The sequence below is a fragment of the Anser cygnoides genome, chromosome 1, assembly GCF_040182565.1.
Source record: "Anser cygnoides isolate HZ-2024a breed goose chromosome 1, Taihu_goose_T2T_genome, whole genome shotgun sequence".
NCBI classification, from domain to species: Eukaryota; Metazoa; Chordata; class Aves; order Anseriformes; family Anatidae; genus Anser; species Anser cygnoides.
Window position 1 is genome coordinate 6,377,714 of NC_089873.1, and position 18,979 is coordinate 6,396,692.

General features: G+C 39.0%; 1 protein-coding gene across 11 annotated transcripts in view; it reads left to right on the top strand.

Annotated features, from left to right (window-relative positions):
* Positions 1-18,979, top strand: part of CELF2 (CUGBP Elav-like family member 2) — a 374,770-nt gene that overhangs the window by 326,140 nt on the left and 29,651 nt on the right. For all 11 annotated transcript variants that reach the window (XM_013185426.3, XM_013185427.3, XM_013185423.3 and 8 more), the window contains one exon: positions 6,086-6,220. In XM_013185426.3, coding sequence (XP_013040880.1) covers positions 6,086-6,220 — 135 coding nt within the window. The remainder of the gene's footprint in view (positions 1-6,085; positions 6,221-18,979) is intronic.

An 18,979-nucleotide genomic window follows, 5' to 3' on the forward strand; every position in this document is an offset into this window, starting at 1 on the left:
TGAAGAGAAGTCATTCCTGGGTAGCAAGTCACCCTTCCAAGGGCTGGGGTTAATCTTACCTAGTTTAAGGTTGAATGAATCACCCATTCTGTCCTTCCTGACTATAGCAATAGCCTGGACAAGTAACTTTAATTCTCACAAAGTTAGTCCAGATGAATCTCTCCCACTAGGAGTGGGAAAGTTTCAATTGAGAAAAGCACTTTGCTTGCCAGGAATGAGTTAAGAGATTGTGTAGCTTGGAAATGGGCTGAAATCCTATGTGAATCAACTAGTAGTTCTTTCAGTCGGATTTAAGCATGTACTCTTAAATAACGTGATTATCAAGGCAGATCAAATGTGGACTTAAAAGTTATTTTAAGGGCTTTCCTAAATCACACACTACATGGTCAGGATACTTTAAGCACTGTTGAGGTAAGCAGCTTTTCTAAAGGTACGGGCAGAGCATATTTTATTGGAGCATTTATTGGAGGTAACAGTCTCCTGTCCATTTTAATTCTCTGAATATTGCTGGGGTAACATCCCACTTTCAGACACAGTCCAAGAAGAATTTATCCCCATTAAGCATCCAGAATGGCTGATATCAGTGTTAGCAACTGGTTACTTTTTGGCCCAGAGATGATGAATTTTACTTTCTGTGAGAATTTTTTTAAGCTGCAGTCAGGATTTAATTCAGAATCTTAACAATTGGGACAGATAAAATTTCCAAAGAAAAGGTAGGCAACCGCAGACTTCAAGCCATTGAAAACTGCTTCTGAGCTATTCAGATTTGTCTGTGATAATTACCACTGATTTTGAAATTCTCGGTGCATATCTTGTCTCTAAAATGTGATCGGTGCTTTCCTATATTAGGCATTTTTTCAGAGAGCAAATTTGACTATTTCCTTATACAATTTCTTTGTGGTTTTGGAAACCCAGATCTGATGAGACCAAAGAAGTCTTCAGGACTGGTTTGTGATTCTGTCACCTCTTCTACAAATACCCAGTAATTCCAAATTTACAGTTATCACAGGAGAAAAACTGCGGTGACTGAAATGAGGCAAATTGCTTCATTGTATGAAAGTTTGCATCGGAGGCAGCACAAGAAGTTGTAAAATGTAAATCTTGTGCTCTCAAATTTCCCCGTGTTTTCACAGAACTGCATCTGTGACTGTGCAGCACTACAAAAATTTCCTGCGAATGTGCTAATAGGCCTTATGAGAATGTTCTATCACCATCCATCTGTCACTTTTTAACAGGCCTGATTGGCAAGCACTTGTAACAACTGACATCTGTTCTTGCTTATTGATATGTAGATTTATGGTAATTGCTCTGAACAATAAGACACAAAATTACCTAAGGTGAACATTAAATTAAATTTTCATGCCCCTATCCTTATAAATAATTTTTTTTAAATCTTAAGTTTCAAGCAAGGCATACTGTGCATCTGTTTTGTACATAATTTAATTGTTTTTTTTAATCTGCCAAATAACAAAATGAAAGTTGAATTTTGTTGCAATCTTGAATATTTGCCAAGCTGATAGCACATTGGTAAATACGTGTTATTAAAAATGGAATCAAACTGTATTGTGATTCTGTTTTTTTTTTTAATCATTTCGCTTTAATTCCCAACATCATCTCTATCATGAAGATCAAGAGTTATTCCTTACCCAGAAGTTTTTTTTTCCTACAGGGGGATTTTCATTTTTCATGTGCAGCACTGCCTATGAGGCTGTTCTTCAGCATTAAGCAATTTGCATTTCTTCAGAGAGAGGTGTATGTGCTGAGTGAGCAGCACTTTCAAATAAAAACAATCTACTCATTTTTGGTCCAGCTCTGTTGCGGGATTTGGGACTGTTTTGAAAAAGCTGTAGGATGGGAAATGTGTGAAGACAGTGTGTGAAAGAGAAGAGAATGAGAGAGCAGATTAGTCCCACAGAACTATACCTTGGCTGAAGTGCAGTTGATCCAAACTCCTCATTTGAAGCAGAGTGCTTTTTGGGTCTGGGACTTGAGAGCGTTTGGTTTCTCTCCTCCAAGTTTGTCCTAGCAAGCGGGATGTTGATGCACTTGACAAGTTGGTGGGAAAAGCCAACGAAGAGGAAGCAGAGATGAAAAAATACCTAGGGAATGTGAAGCAGTGATGGCAGAACTTACTTTTTATAAGTTTCAGCAAACAGAGGATCCTGGAGAGGATGCATATTAAGGATAAAGTGGCTAACACAATCAGCTCTAGAGCACGCTGGATGACGGGCATGTGCTCTGAGCCCAGGCTGACGGCCACTTTGGGGTACAGCAGGGTTCTTTGGTGTCCTTCTCTGATGCGTGTGTGACAACAGCGAGCAGGTCTTTTTTGTTTGTTTGGTTTGTTTGTTTGTTTTTGTTTTTGTTTTGTTTTCCTAAAGGCTCTGTAGCGGACACTCCATAACATCTGCAGAGCTGGTTTGGGGCCAGTGTCTTTTAGTCACCTCTCCAGTCAAACAGACTGGGTGGGGAGACGACTTCGTCACTGCCTAGCTCTCGTTTGTTAATCTTTTTTTTGGCGTGGAAGCTCTTTCTTCAAGTTGTTAGATTCCTCTTTTGCTTCCAGAGGAAATGTCGCTCTATGAAAAAGTGTTTTTGTGGGATGAGGCAATGGTGGTGGTAGTTTTGCATCTATATAGGCGTGACAGCAGCTCGCAAGCCCAACGAGAGCGGTTGTTTGTTCCTCTGCCTGCTGGCCTTGTCTTGCCCGCTGTACTTGTGCTGAGCACCGTACGGTGTGCGTGGGCTGCCTTCCAGCTCCACATCCCTGTATGCTCGTAGGCTCTCTGCTGCTACAGCCTAACGCAGCTTTGCATGCATGCACAAAGCCATGCATTTCAAATGCAGTAGAAAAAGTAGTATTAAATTGCTTCAAAATCCATTTGCTTCTAAACTGAGGCTCGGAGAAAAGTCTGTGCATTTTCCAGAAGCATGTGGGATTTCATTTGGCTGAAGCTCTTTTACAGTCTCTCCTCCTGTACCATTCTGTATGTTTCGTTCACTATTATTTAATCTTGCCGTGCGTGCTGTTTAAAAGTTCAAAGTAGAAACGTCACCATAGAATAAATATAAGCTGATTATGACTGATCCTCCTGATGAACCACTTACCAGTGGGTGATAGAAAACCATGCTGCCATGGTGAAGAGCAACCCACTACTTTATCAAATGTCCATTACAGAAAGGCGTGAAAAGTGGCCTCTGTGAAGACCAGCAATGTTTGCGGGATATACTTTGCTGAATTACTTATACTTCTTATAAAAAAGGAACGAAAAAGATCCATGAGGACCAAATATCAATGCAGGATGAAAATGGATTCCATGTCTCATTCTGAGGACCACTTTGTCTTGCGTTTTGTTGCTGGCGGTGGTGGTGGTGGTGGTGGGTTTTTTTGCAAAGAGCTAGACACCTTTTAAGTTATCTTCATTCCTAAAAGGTTTATTCCTGAAGTTTGAAATAATCTGCAGAATTTTACTATCAAAGAAAGAGGTTTTTTTTTTGTTTTTTTTTGTTTGTTTGTTTGTTTGTTTGTTTTTGTTTTTTTATGAAAAAGGAGAATTTTACACACCAGGCTTCTTGCATAGTCAACATGTGAGTGAGTCAGCTAAGCAATTTAAAAAAAAAATGCTTGCAAAATATCTGAATTACACCTTTTCACTGAAAAGTGAATTGAAAACTCTTAAGTTCCACACCATCTTTGTCTTCAGAGATATATTAACAAATGTTTGTTAATACATTGTTCCAAATATACCTCCTATATTAGATTTAGACTCACAGTAAAAATCAAAGGTTAAAAAAGTCAACTTCTTATGATTTTGAAGATGACTTTGTTCAAGATTTGAGATGTTTAAAGCAGTTTTGTTCTATTCATTTGGGTATCAAATGCCTAATTCTTCGGTATTTATAAAATGTCCATGTAATTAGTGTACCATTTTGCCATTTCAGAGTCATCTTCATATTTTAAGCACTTACACTTTGTAAGAGCTGGGTTAGAAGACCGATCAACAGTGATTTAACACTGCAGTGATAAAACAGCAGTGATTTCCTGTGATCATATTATTTAGCAGTTACACCTAATTGTCTAGATTAGTAGTGACTTGTGACTAGGGTAGCTTTATTGTGCCTTGTAAAATATTTTGGGTTGGTAGTGTTTGCAAAAAAAAATAAAAAATAAAAAATTATTATGATCATTAGCTTCTAAAAGAAACCTGAAAGAGCATTTCTTTCCCATAATTCCTCAAAGTGTGTTATGTAGACTGCAAAGTGGCAAGACTTGAATGAACTGAAACCATACTCCTAGTGTTGTTGTTGTGCCATGTTTTCTAAAGTACAGACATCTGAGCTGATGCAAGGCAGTTGACTGAGGCACAGAAGTTAGAACCAGAGCAATGCTGCATGCTCATCTTGAACCGGACCTTCCTGTTGAAACAAGCTGTATTTAAATACACACTTTTATTTACAAATAGATTCTTAAATCAAGGTTCACCTCAGAGCTCCTAATGCCAGGACAATGAGAATACCTGTACATTCAGCTCTGTGGGGAGCTCATTTGTTGTACACAACCTGAGTCTCAGATGTATGCATTTGAAAGTGTTGTCAGTCTCTGTTATTGCAGAAGTTCTCATTTCCTAGAAAATACCTCTCAATTTCATCTCTTTTTCTTCTCAAACGTGCTTACAAGATATTATATTTGACCTCTTTTTCTTTTTTCCTTCTTCTCCAAGTTGTTATTAGGTTCCCCTGGTATGAAAAACAAAGTATGCAGAAAGAAGTAATATCTCTTGTTAGACAAGCTAATGTTCAAAAAATAAAATAAAACAAAAAATTGGACAAGTTTTCAGGCACTCAAGCTCTTCTTTGAGTGTTTCCCAAAGCTCATGCAGTCATCCCAGCTCTGTCACTTGGTCTAAAAAAAGGTATTGCTCTTCCTACCAACTAACCTTTTGTATATACTTATATTATCTAGACTACAAGAACATTAGGAAACTGTTTTAGTGTTTTACGGTTTTTGCCTACTTACTTAATTCTACTGAGGGCTCAAAGAGCATGTGGAGATCTCTCTCAGGTCCAAACCAACATTATGAACTCTTGCTGCCATCCAAGCCCATTTTGGACAGTTGCATCTTATTCAGAGGATCCTGAGCAGGATCCAGTCTGGTTAACATTAGCCCCTAACTTGTGTCTGCATTTTAGTCTCGTACTGGAGCAGTACTGTGTAGAATAAGGGCCTAAGTACTTTGTGTAGTCCAAGGTAAAAGGTAGGTACTTTTGAAGGGACCTCCATCTCTCTGATTTAAGTCAAATGAATGCCATTTGCTGTTCCTTATTCATCTTTTTTTTTTCTGTTTCACATAAATTGCATTTATTTTTTGTCCTTTTTTACTTGCCATCTAAATTAAATCATTTGCTGTTAAAACGAAAGCTTTTCATGAAGGTCCTCACTGAAATGCGGGTGTACCTCCCCCACATCTTCTAAAATAATGAAGTAAGAGATGACTGAGTGGACTTGTTACCATAAGGCAGAGCTTATGGCCTAAATGTCCCCACTTCAGTGATGGCTCTGTCATCAGTCTGATATTAATTCGCTGCTCTTAGTTCCTATGTGTTTTTAGAAATGAACCATCAAAAGAAAAATCAGCACAACTGTTGGCTACTGCACAGTGTAGTCTTCGTAGATACTTTCAGAGGAGACACAGGAAACAAATTATATTCATCCCAATTATATGACCCAATCTTGAAGGTGTTTTAAATGTTAGTTATCTTCTTCATACCCCCTGTTGTGCTAGGGAATAGTATTGCCCCTGGGCTTCACACAGAGTTTAAATGACTTTTAATTCCACACTTGCCTTACAGAAGAGACACAAACCAGATTTAATTTCCCTGTACTGTAGGCTGGTGCCCTTGCCATATTCTCCCACTCCGAAGGCAGAAAGGTGAGAGATGCTATTTGGGGACTTTAAAAGGTGGTTAATCTCTTAGCAAGCTACACCCAAAGCTCCAAGTCCACTGAAAACAGCCTTTTTTTTCTTCTTTTTTTCTTTTTTTTTGAATGGCACCTTTTAATTAACCCTATTGTTTCTCCATGCAGGCATGAACGCTTTACAATTACAGAACTTGGCAACTTTAGCAGCTGCAGCAGCCGCCGCCCAAACCTCAGCTACCACCACCAATGCAAATCCTCTCTCCACAACGACTGGTGCTCTGGGAGCCCTCACAAGTCCTGGTAAGAGCAGCGTGCTTGCTTTCAAAATACAAAAATGAGAGTAAATGGCAAGAAAATAGTTACAACTCTGATTCCATGCTGTGACTAAGTTCTGTGATCATATACATTTTGGACACCCTTTTAATAACTGAATACATTTTTATTGCTGTTATTTTTAAGGAAAGAATTTATTGTTCAAGATGTCCAACATGGCCACATTCTCTGTTCCAGACTCATTTCAGGGGTCATTAAAGCCTAACAGACCCATCTTGCAAAACTCTACATGAAAATTGCAATTGCATGGGAAACTCAAGCTAATCTTAACTTTTCAGAAGAAATTCAGAACATGTGCTAATCCTTCCCATCCAACAGAAAGATCAAATGAGATGGCACTTCTTAATCCCTAAGAGACTGATCTTTGAGCCCATCATGCAAATATTGCCTTCACCCAACATGAATTTTTGTGCAGTCCTCTCTTTTATCCTTCTCTTTTCTTTGCTGTAGCTGTAGAGCTTTCTGTAGAGATTTCTTCTGGTCCTGAAGGAGTGATATCAGATGTTCAAGAACTCCAAAATCTGACTTCATTACCCTAAACCGTATGGGGGAATGAGGGACAGGTTAAGAGGTGGTGGTGCCTCCATTACCACTGTGTAGGCATTCAGCCATGCACTTCCCATGTATGCATAACCCTTCCCACTAAGACAGGGCAGATCCAGGGCTCAGTACCACTTCAGTATCTCCAGAATCCATGGAGAGAGGTGTTGATTCAGTGTAGTTACTCTGGATTTACAGTGAAGAAGCTGAGTCAAGAATCTGGCCACTTATCTTTACATAAAGGCTGCAGGGTGTAATTATTTGCATCATGAAGTGTGTTTATTGCTGTTCTAAAAAACATTCGTATTATTTTAGACACCACTAAAGAACATTTGTGTTTAATCTTGTTTAAGTGTGTATTTATTTCCCATGAAAAAGTAATTCATGGCAGACGGTTTGAGCTCATCAGTAAGGAAAACAGTCTTCACTGCACAATAGAACTGGGACTGAGTGTGTTGCCGGGTGTTAAAGCTGGCCAATGCTTCCTGCTATATTACAGTTTTATTGTTCGTTTGGGGGTGAGGTTAAATGGAAGGCAGCTTGACTAAATAGTAAGTTTGTGCAGCATTTTCCTGTTTCTGGTGTGAGCTTCATATCGACCTAAAAATAATCAGCCACAACAGCTCTGAGGAGCAGGTTGGGTCAAAATGATTTTGTTTGGATGATTTATTTTTTTTTTTAAAAAAATCAGCAAACTCTTCTCTCCATCCCAGAGCTGGGTCTTAACACATTGCAAAAGGGTAGTCTGAGTGTCAGTGCTTCTGCGCTGCTCCTGTCTAAATGTCACACATTTAGAGAAGCGGAAATGTTGCATTTCATGTGTGCTGTGTAATATCTCTGCAGTTTAGCTGTTAAATGTCTGAGTAGCCTGTCCTCCCAAGGCATACACGGCATCTCTTGAGCTACACTGACAAGACTTCTCAGGACAACTAAACGTACTGCACTGCAGCACGGAGGGTCTGGAAGTGAACTTTCCTATCATCTACAGCAAAGGGGCACAAGATCCTCAGGCAGCAGCATGTTTCTGCAGTGCTCTTTGCTATGCCGTGTTAGCACAGGACTTGAATTCACAGTTAAGGTCCACGTTTTTTTCTCTCTCTCTCTCCAACACAATCTCCTTACCCAGCCTGGCTGTGTTGGTCTCCAGTCCCCTGAGTGCCTGGAAAGATGAGTGGTATCAGGCAATGTCCAAGTCTGCAGAAGCACATGCTTAGGAAGGTGTTTTGGCTGGGCTGGACAGATACTTGTTTGAGATAACAACAGCGTAGCAGTGCTCAGGGTGCCATCTTGGAACAGATATCAAGGTTTTTCCAAAGGTATTAATGATTCTGGCTGACACATTGAAGATGCGGTATTTTCCAAAAAATCATGGATGGTTAGCCTCTGAAATAGTGTATTAAGAATGACAATTGCTTTTGAAAGTCTGATAGAGAGTTAGTAGCTGTACACAAAGGTTTTTAATATTAGATAGATTGGCATACCCAAGAGAAAGTCTGTATCTAATAGGTTCATTAACCTGTTTGTGTTGCACAGCCAGCCTAAAACCAATCCCTGTTAAAATGTCCTTCAGTTTAACCTTTCTTATCTTGTTCCACATTCTCCACCCTATTAAATATTTTGTAAACCTGAATAATATCTTCAATGATTCTTCTCTGTTCTATGTAAACTGAGTTTAGTTCAATAAAGCTTTCAATAGTAGCTCAAAGTATTTCCATTAGAACTTGAAATATGTTGGCAGAAAACATTTAAATCTGCCTATCAGTCTGTGGAGGTTTGGAAGACTTGTGGGTATTTTTTTGGTCTAGTTTTCTTTTAATAGAACACTTCAGTTTGTTGTGTTTCGTAAGTGTAAATTATTTTGTCTGATTTCAAAGCCTTCGCTAAGCCCAGGAAGAAATGTTTGTGTCTCTCCAGATAATGTATTAAATTAATATTTCTCAGTTCAGAAAGCTGCCCAAATTTAGGAGAGTGCAAAAGTACATGCTTAAATTTAATCATTTTCTTGATTCTGTTAAAGCCAAAATACTGCACTGAAAGGGATAGGCATGAGCATGTATTTCTAATATGCCTTAAACTATGGCAGCCACATCACATAAATTACATCCATGTTTTTACCCATATGTAACTGTATCACCTCTGAATATCTCTCCTATATCTGTCTTTGGCCAAGAGCTCTTGATTTGTCCTTTGTAGACATCTGTCATAAGAGCCCCAACTTGTGGTTATGTCAGTTCAAATTCATCTGGCAGCTTAATTTTACATAGATAAGATTAGCAACCTTCAATACATCAAACTACTAAGGTGAGGATGGATGTGAGACCAACTTTGGTGCATTGGCAACACAGAAAAACAGGCCAAGAGGTGAGAAACCAACATGGTATCTGATATTTGAGAATGTCAATTTTTGCTGCTGGCTTCTAATGGCAATATATCAACAAGGAAAAGAAAAATATTCAGTACCTAATAGTAACTGTTCAATTTGTACGAAACTCCTTCTTCAAGGTTCATACAGTCACATATCTCCAAACAAATTAAATGCCAATGATCTTTCTCTCATATGTTCTGTATACTTACTAAAGAGCTTTGACTGCCAGAGAGTCTAAGGACACTCATTCTCCTCCATGTGCTAAATACTTTCTCTTAAGCTTGAAACGCTATTCATTCAGAAAGAACAGAGACAATGCAATCCCCCAAACTATTAATTTTTTTATAATTGTAAATTTATAATTTCAATTTTGCATACCCATGGAAGTCTCTCCCTACAGCATTGTTAGAAATGATTTTTTAAAAGCCTTTGCTTAAAAAAACATGAAAGATTAAGCTTTCATTTTAGTAAAAATCCCCTCAGGCAATAAATAGGTTCTTTTGTCTCTTGGCCCTGGAAAAAAATTAAAATGGTTTAAATTGCCCATGGTTAAAGTAACTGTTTCTTGCAATTATCAGATGGTAGTGAATAAAAATGAAAATGAAATCATGAAAGAATAAAAACCAGGTAAAATGCATATTATGTCTTTCATGAGTTTCTCACGGGTCTTTTGAAGACTCATTTAATCATCTTCCTTGTCTTTTATTTTGATATGATAATTGTTTCTTTTATTTACTTTAATCACCTCTATTTAGTTAATTAATTCTTCAATTTCTTTTCGTTTCACTTACTTACAATACTTTCCTGTTTTAAAGGCATGTAGCTATAGTACTTCATAATGTAAGGGTTTGGCCTTGGGGTAGTTTTTACCCAACTCCATGCGGCCATGTACGTTGTCTGAGCCAGTTTGTCTCAACTCTGCCTTGGTTGGGTCTCAGAAGTTTGCATTTCCCAGTAACTCAGAAGGGAGTTTGGAGGAACTACCTCAGGTGTAGATATTAGCACTGTAAATTTCGTAATTTAGGCAGGACAAATCTCAGCTGAGTGTCAGGAACCTTGTCCTCTCCTCCAGATAACATCCTTTCCACATCCTGCAAACACATGGACTAGCACAGAGCCCACAGAGAGCCTGCTACTCCAGAGGTAGACATGAAGGGCGGACATATGAGCCCAGGATGAGGGTACCTGTCTCTAACAGTCTGACATTTCCTTTGCCTCAGTTGACCCATTACCCTAATTTTCCCACAGATAGTATTTTTTTCTGGTCTTCATGGATAGTACAGCCTTGATACTTTCCTGATATCAAGAGCTATGAAGCTCCTGATCATTTTGCAAACTGATATTAAGCAACAGCAGAAAAACTTTTTGCACTCTAAAAAGGAATAAGAATATGGAAGTTGGGTTTTAGATACCAACTTACTTTGTCATCTTGTCCTTTTCCATCACTGCATAGATTTTTTCTTGTTTAATGCCATAACATGAGAGTCACAAAATCACGCAGGCTGGAAGAGTCTTTTCCCAAGGTCTCTACTTTGGGCTCCTGCTCAAGGCAGAAACACTTAGAGCAGGTTGGTGAACTCTACATTCAGTCAAGGACTGAACATCTCCAAGAATGGAGATTCCACTGCTTCTGTGGGCTTGTTTCAATTTTACTTCTTAAAATTCATGCATAAATGTTTTTTCAATAACCAGTAGGAAAGCTCTTCTATGTGCAAATGAAGAGACAAAACATCTAATTATACATCCAAATTTATCTGCATAAACATACTCAATGTAAATTCTGAGCTGTGGGGGGATAGAATTGCTAAACCAGAAGCTAATTCAGTTTCAGACTTAGGAGCCTTGGTTTTCCATGACATTTTCATGATTATTTGATTCTCTAAACTATTATTTATTCACACAGCTGAACTAGCTATTCATGCTTCGGTAACAAAGCTTTTCAGGTTTATCTGCTGTGTGAACCAAAAAGGAAATCTTTGTGCAAAAAATATGTACAGTGTAGAAAGTAAGACTTTTTTCTTTAACAGTCTCTTCAAATCAAGCCCAGTTTTGGCCATATTATATCAGAATTTACCCATTAACTCTTATGTTGAAAAAAGTCCTCCTAAGCACAAAAGTCTAAAAATACTCATTTTCAGACAGATGCTGACATTGGAGTATAACAGCCCCCCTAAATAAAAAGGAACTCTCTGAAGTATAGAATAAACTGAGAAAGAAAGAAAGAAAGAAAGAAAGAAAGAAAGAAAGAAAGAAAGAAAGAAAGAAAGAAAGAAAGAAAGAAAGAAAGAAAGAAAGAAAGAAAGAAAGAAAGAAAGAAAGAAAAACTGATTACCATTAGTGTCTGTCCTGAAAGAATTAATTCATCCTTTCTGAACCCTGCTAAAAGCAGAGAATTATAACTTACAGTTAGCATCCGTGGTTCATTATTTTGTCTACCCCCTAATACATCATAAAAATTGTCTTTGTTAGTTGAAGGTATTCATGTTGTGAACACAATTGTTGAAATGTTAGAGATTTTATAGAATATACAACATGGTTCAGCTGAGAAGCAGTGGAGAATGTTCAAATAATCATTCTTAGAAGATTCTCTTTTTGTTCACTTCAGTACAATACGTTTTTCTCCAATCAGCAGTGCAAGTCTGCCACCGTGACATTTTGTTAGAGGCCAGTACACCCACTGAGATAGCTGTGATTTGCTTCCAGGATGATCCAAAAATAACCTTACCAGTAGGTGTGTAGGAAGGTCTGACAGTTTGCTAAAGAATGAATTGGACTAGATGTTTCATGTTAGAAAAGATCAGTTTAAAATGCAGAATGGCACTTTTTATACTGTAGTACAAATTGATTATTTTTGTACCATTTCATGTGGAATTAATGCAGGTTCTGTAATTATAAAATCATTTAAAATAAGCTTAATTTGTTTTTCAGTACATAGGAAATTTCCCTAGCATAATGTTAGTTATTTTTTAGGATAAAAAAGTTGATAAATGTAGCACATATCTTAAATAAAGGTTTACATATACAGTGTACATACTAAATAGATGCCTCAGACAGATGGATGCTTAAACAACCCAAGTGTGTGATTTTCAATTTTACCCTTAAATCTAGTTATATTATTAGCATCATTATCTTAGTGCTCTGAGCACAGAGCAATCAATGTCTTAACCCTGATCTCAACACCAGTTTTTTCAAACTAGGTGTTTGCAAGGAAGCCATGGAGGAAAATCTTGCCTTAGCACGCCCACCACCCAGTGCCTGACACTTAACTTCATAGTTCAGGGAGATTGCTGTCTGTGACGGAAAAGAGTATGTTACTGAACTGTTGTGTGTCAGCCAGGCTTACCCACTTTGTGTTAAGTTTCTGAGTCCGTAGTTGGGCTTCTAAATAAATGAATTGATTGTGACTGCTCTTAGTGCCCAGAGATGATGCTGCTTCTTGGAGAAATACATTGGTGCTAAGCCCATCTTACAATTAGGTCACCTTTAAGTAGGCATCCAAGCGTACTTATTGGAGCCAAAACTAGGGGACTGGGCATGAATTTGACCTATATTTGTATTCTTAATAATGTTTCAAAATGTCTAAAATGCCTAAAGAGGAGTTGTGGCTAAAAATCTACCAGAGCCCCAGTGCAGTGGAAGGAGAGGAGAGGGATGATGAATTCTCATGGAGCATCCCTGGAACAGCAGTGTCTCTCCCTGATCAGGTGGAAAAACGAACCTGAAGGATGCAGGTGGCAGCAGGCAGCCCACTGATTAACCACCAGAACTGCCCATTTGCACATTTGTCCCGTAAAAAACAGGTCAATGTATATTCTCCTAGCAAGGAGTTTTCTGAGCGGGGGTATATTAATTCAGCCTAAAGGATCTTAGGGAAGGTTGGTTACTGAACAGCTGGGTTTAGAGTGGGCAGAACCTGTCAGTGGAGAAGTGTGAGGCTGCCCGACAACTGCAGGAAGACACATTTTTGAAAAGCTCCTTGCCTCTTCTTTGGAATAAACATTAACATCTGATGAATTTTTGGCACAGAAAAATACCTTTCTATTTCCTTAGAATTGCATAATCACCATGGTTGAAGGACAGAAATCTGTGCATATTTTTCAGTGAAGCATCGCGCTGGTTAATTCTTTGGGTTGTTTTTTGTTGTTGTATTTTTTAGGAAACATTGTACAGTGCTAAACCATGGATTAGTAGGATCTAATTCAACAGGCGACGTGTTTGTTTTTTAAACATTAGTACATTATCATCATCCTAAAGTATTAAATCCATTGCCTTAGCACATTTCAGGATTTACTTTGCTTGCAGTATACAAATAACACTTTGTAACATGTTATATTTTGAAAGTGTGTCTGTACCTGACTCTTAATCTCTGTTTTAGTCCACAAGAATCCCAATCTGTAAGAAGGCTGTTTTTCTCTTTTTGTTGGAAGTAGTATTTTAACCTCGTTCAGAGTTGTTTTCTACTAGAGAAACATGATACTATCAGCTTGGCTACGCAGGTAGATATGTGAGTTTATATGCTATATATCTGGCAGCAAATCCAAGCCAAGAAAATGCTGGAGCTCATAATATTTAGAAAACAATCCAAATCTTAGCAAAACTCAAGTACTTGAAGGAGCTTTCAACTATTTAACATTTACTACTGCCAGCACTGCTCCTGCAACCCTAGGGAATTGTGCTTGTGTCCATAGATACTCATAGTCTACTTTCCTGAGGCAGGATAGATTATGGAATATAGTGGGAATTTGAGTTTGTGAATGTTGTTGCAGCATTGTCTGAAAAGTTCTAGTTTACTGAATATGGAGCCATTGATTTATTTTATGTATTGGCCAAACACAAGTATCTCCAACAACTGCATGAGTTTAAAACCAAATAAATGAAACCCTTGACTGCTTTACTGATGGCCTTTGCTGTTCACAGAGCAAAAATATGCAATATGAATTAAAATAACCAGTGCCACATTGAACTGCATATGACTTTATGAATGGTCTGCAAAGGAGCTGGGAAAGTACTTTTGCATGAGACCAGGTAGTCCTCAAGTGCCATTGTTTACAAAGGTGAATGACTACCCACCGGGTCATGGTATTACAATGAGGTTGTGCTTGCACACCCCGCTAAAAATCCCTTCCTCCATGGAAATTATTATCCATGCATTTTCTGGACTTGTAACTCCTTTGTCTGTGTATTCTGAACTTTTCAAAATATCAATATATCAGTTTATCTCATGTCTATTCTAAGATAGCATGGATAGAACTCCTAAGTATCTGAACTAAACAAATCTTTTAGGCACATCCTGTAGCATTGGAAAGACAAACACCTCCAAAGGACTGTCTACCTGATCTTTAGACAGATGTATCAGAGAGGTGAAAATGAAGATGAATCAGGGTATCATCTCCCACATACTAGGATGGAAACTTGCCTGTGTGTGTGTGATTTGATTATTCTTACAACAAAAGCATGGCTTACCTCGAACTATAGGCCTGGGCTCTCCTGACACTAACTCTTTTTTATGGAGAGATGCTACAGGTTGTTGTTTGTTATTACATAGTGGTGAAAGTATGTCAAAGTTGTCACAGACCTGTTGGGAGCAGTGTCACAGAACCTGTACTGCAGGCAGGAGACCCTGGCCTCAGGTGGAGCGTCATTAATTCCAGATCAGAAATTCTTTGGAAAGGGATTGAGAACTGGTTGTACGCTGAAGTGGCTCTGCACGGAGGTCACTGCAGCACTGGGGTGTGAGCACCTGGACAATAGCTTACTCCAAAAAGTGCGAGATAGCAGGAATAAGCTTGAGAGCGCAGCTGGATGTTCCCCACAGAAATGATAACATTCTGGTTTTGATGTGAAGTCAGTGGTACTTCAATGAAAACAGGCCATGGCCCTTGGCCCCACTGAGTAAAACAAAGTCGTAAATGCACAGTAATTAGTCTTCGTTTTCTTCGTATTGTGAGATTTCAGTTTGGTTTGATATCATTTAGTTACAGTTAGAGTTGTAAATATCTAACAGGCAGCTATGAAGTTTAACCCAAGCCAGTCCACTGTGCCCTGTTGTCTTCCCCTTGCTCTTTAATGTATTTCCCAACCAAAAGAGATTTATCATTGTGGTCTGCTGTCAAGAATGCACAATGTGTTTCAGGCACAGCACTGAAATGAGATGTATGACTTTCAGTTTACACAGGAGGTGGATAGTCTTCACCAAATAACGCATTTCAACAAAACAGAAGCTTCAGTGTGGAACTGGCCCAAAATATTAACTTGCTTTTTAGTCTCTCTTTCCATCTTCATATTTTCAAAGGAAAATATACTCTTAAACACAACAGCATAGATTCATGCAGGTATGTCCAATAAGTAATCCCTTGTTTCCTAAAATAATGGGCTTCTTTTGGATAGACAGGTTTGTAGAGAATTTGTGTAGCAGAAAAATAGAAGACAACAAAAGTAGCCAGCCGATAGCTTTGTCTACCATACCTTTAGTGCTTTTGTTTGCTCTGTGTTCTCCTCGTCCTCTGGGGAGCTGTGGAAGTTGCTTAGTGTAAACACTGTAATTTAAGGACAATCAGAAATGTGAAGCTAAGTGTTAGCATAAATGACATAGTGCTTAACGTAAGTGACCCTGATTTTCACTTGTCCCAAGCTCAGAGAGCTTCTTTAGCCTTCAGTGACCCATGCACTCCTGAAGAGTGGGTATTTAGGAGTCTAAATTAAGTCTCCAGTTCTTGGCAACCTTAGCAAAGTCTTTACAAAGAATTTGAATGACTTGGTTCACCTCTCTGTGTTTTGGGTTGGTTATGTTTGTTTGTTTGTTTCTTGTGTGTGAGCATGCACTCACAGGGCGCTGTGAAACATAAAGCAGTTTTCAGAAAGCCACCTTCAGCCAAAAGGATCACCATGGGGAAAGATTCTTCTTTTTCTCTCCTTATCCCCCTCTTTCTTGCTTAGTCTCAATTGCATGTGCATGTGCATGACACAGATGCAATCAGACATTGAGAGGCTGCTCTTCTCCCTTCTTCCATTCCTCAGTAGTGTTTCTCTTTTCCTGCACCCTGAGAAGACATGAGTAATCTTTCATAGGGATCATTCACCTGTGAGTAATGAAGAAATAGAGGGACATTGACTTATTCAGGGAAGACTGTGATATTAGTATATGTCTCTCCATAATGTCATTCTTGTTTCCCCCGACTCTTTCTTGCTCTCTTGCTTTTTTGGTTCTCTTTCCCTGGAGAGCATCTGTCACTTTTATTTTATTCTTTCCAAGCACAGGCAGAGCGCTTAAACTTACTAGAATCTTCCTTTTTGACATGTCAGACAGCACTTCCCAGATACCAGAAAATGATCAAGTTTTTACTCGTCTTTCCACACTGTGGCCATTGTGTTTGTCAGAGAACCTGATAGAGAATTAACCTCCCCGGAGCAGGAAAATCCACCTCTCCTTTGCCAAAAATAGCCCCGAGAAGCAGAACTGGTGCTGGGGCTATGTTAGCAACTGGCAGACCATCGGTTTGTATGAGGGTGAATGCTCAGATTGGCTCGAGATCACCGTAAAGGGCAGACAATTTAATGCCAATCACAGGCACTAGTTAAATTAGAATACTGATGAGCCCTTTTGAAAGGCCAACCGCATCTTCTTTCAGCAAAAATATTAAAATGCCCCCCTTTCCTCTACCTCCCTCCCCCCGATTCTCCATGAGAATAAATTAAAACTTGGAGGTGTGGTTATTATCACAGAATAATTAGACCCCATGGGATTAGAGACACTCAACGTTTGTTAATGCCCCTGGGTTGTGATTATCTAATAATGATGATGCCTCTGTCATCAGTTAATTATTCTTCCCCTTTAAAATGTTCCTTATGCAGTCAGAGCCTGTAGAGTGTGCTCATTTCAGACAGAAACACAACTGCAAATTCCTGAGAGCAATGTCACATGGGCGGTGTGATTGACTTGCCTGCTTCTCCCCCATACCCGTGTCTATGATGCTCATTTCATGAGCTCCATCATCCCTATGCATGAATTGCTTCTCTTTTCCATAGGAGATAGTTAATTCATGTGTAGGAGTGAAGTTTATAGCCTCCATCTCCTTAAACCAACCAGTTATGGTTAATGCACCTTAGGTGACTGACCTTAAACATCTTAAACAAGACCAGGTCAGGCCAGAATCCTGCAGAACACCAGTCTACACCAGTCTGGTGATCCAGATTCACTGCTACACAAGAAACTCCTACAGCCGAGTGCCATTTTTCTCTGTTTAAGAGAGTACTACAACCAAAATAAGATGTTATAGATCAGAACAAAGTTGGAAGCTTTGCAAAGACAACACAACCAAACTTTGGCCAATATCCTTAGTCCTTTACTTGGTCCAGCAAGTGTTCATATTGTTTAGATGCAGTTTGCAAGACATCATTGCAAACATCATTGGTTTTTGCAACTAAAGCTTAGAAAGGAAACAGAAAACACAGCCTTAATCTGATTATCCTTAAATCCAGCCAGTGTTGTCTCTTAGCTTTATTATCCCTCTTGTACTAACAAAGGGACAAAGAATATTCTGTTTACCCAAGAGATTTTGGGTAGTAAACAAAAAAAAAATTTAAATTCAACTTGCTAAAATTAAAGATTTTTTCCTTAGAATTAGTATTTCTTTTCCATTTGTCCCCAATTCTTACCATTACTTTCTTCTACATCACTGACTGGGGAGATGTTAGAAGTATTAACGTAATTTTGATTTTCTTCTCTTACTGTATGTATTCTCTTTTCATAATTTTTTAAAATCCTTTCTTTCTGTTCTGCTACAATTTTATTTTCTGTTGCACATTGCCAAATCTAAAGGAAACTAACAGGAATCTAAAATCCAAAGGAATTGTGCAAGGTCAGGTCTTCCTTTAGTTAAATGTAGATCAAGCCATGGACAGTTTACTCACAAAATACTTGGGGCAGACTAGAATCATAAGCACAGATGAGAGGTAAGTGGCATATTCAGAGTCATCCTCTATTCCTGTAAACAGAGCTGTAAACAGAAGCCAGATCTCTTGTTCAGTTTTCTACCAACCCATATCCATTCTTCAGCTTTCTTTCATTCTGCCTCAGTGTTACCTGACTTTTTGTGCTTTTCTGCTACACCGTTCTACTTTTTGTAGATAATGGAGGTTGGAAGGTCCTTCAGAGTATCTGTAGTCCAGCCCCCTACTCAAAACAGGGTCAGTGTGAAGTCAGACCAGGCTGCTCAGAGCTTGATTCAGGCAGGTCTTAAAAACCTCCAAGGACACAGACTGGGCAACGTGAGTAATCTATTCCAATGCTTGACCAACTTCAGAGAGAAAGGGTTTTCCCTATATTCAGACTGAACCTCTCTTGTCTCAATTTACCTCTCACCCTCCTACCACACACTACTGTGAACAACACAGCTCAGTCTTCCTGATGACCTCCTTGCAGGTACTGAGGGGCTGCTGTTAGGACGCCCTGAAGCCATCTCTTCAGCCTGAACAAGGCCAACCCCCTCAACGTGTCCTTCCAGGACGAGTGCTTCAGCCACCTTGGTGTCCTTCCACTGAACTCTCTTCAGTTGATCAATGTTTTCCTTGCAATCAGGAGCCCAAAACTAGATGTAGGACTTAAATAAGACCTAGCAAGTGCTGACTAACAGGAAAAATCAGCTGGATCTCCTCGCTCTGCTCCTGTCCATACAACCAAGGACACTGTTGGCTTTCCTAGCTGCCAGGGCATGCACCAGGACCCTTAGATCTTTTTCAGCAGAGCTCCTCCCCAGCCCATCCATCCCCAGCCTGTGTCATTGAAAGAGATTACTTTGGAGTCAGTGGGCTCAGGAAGGCAG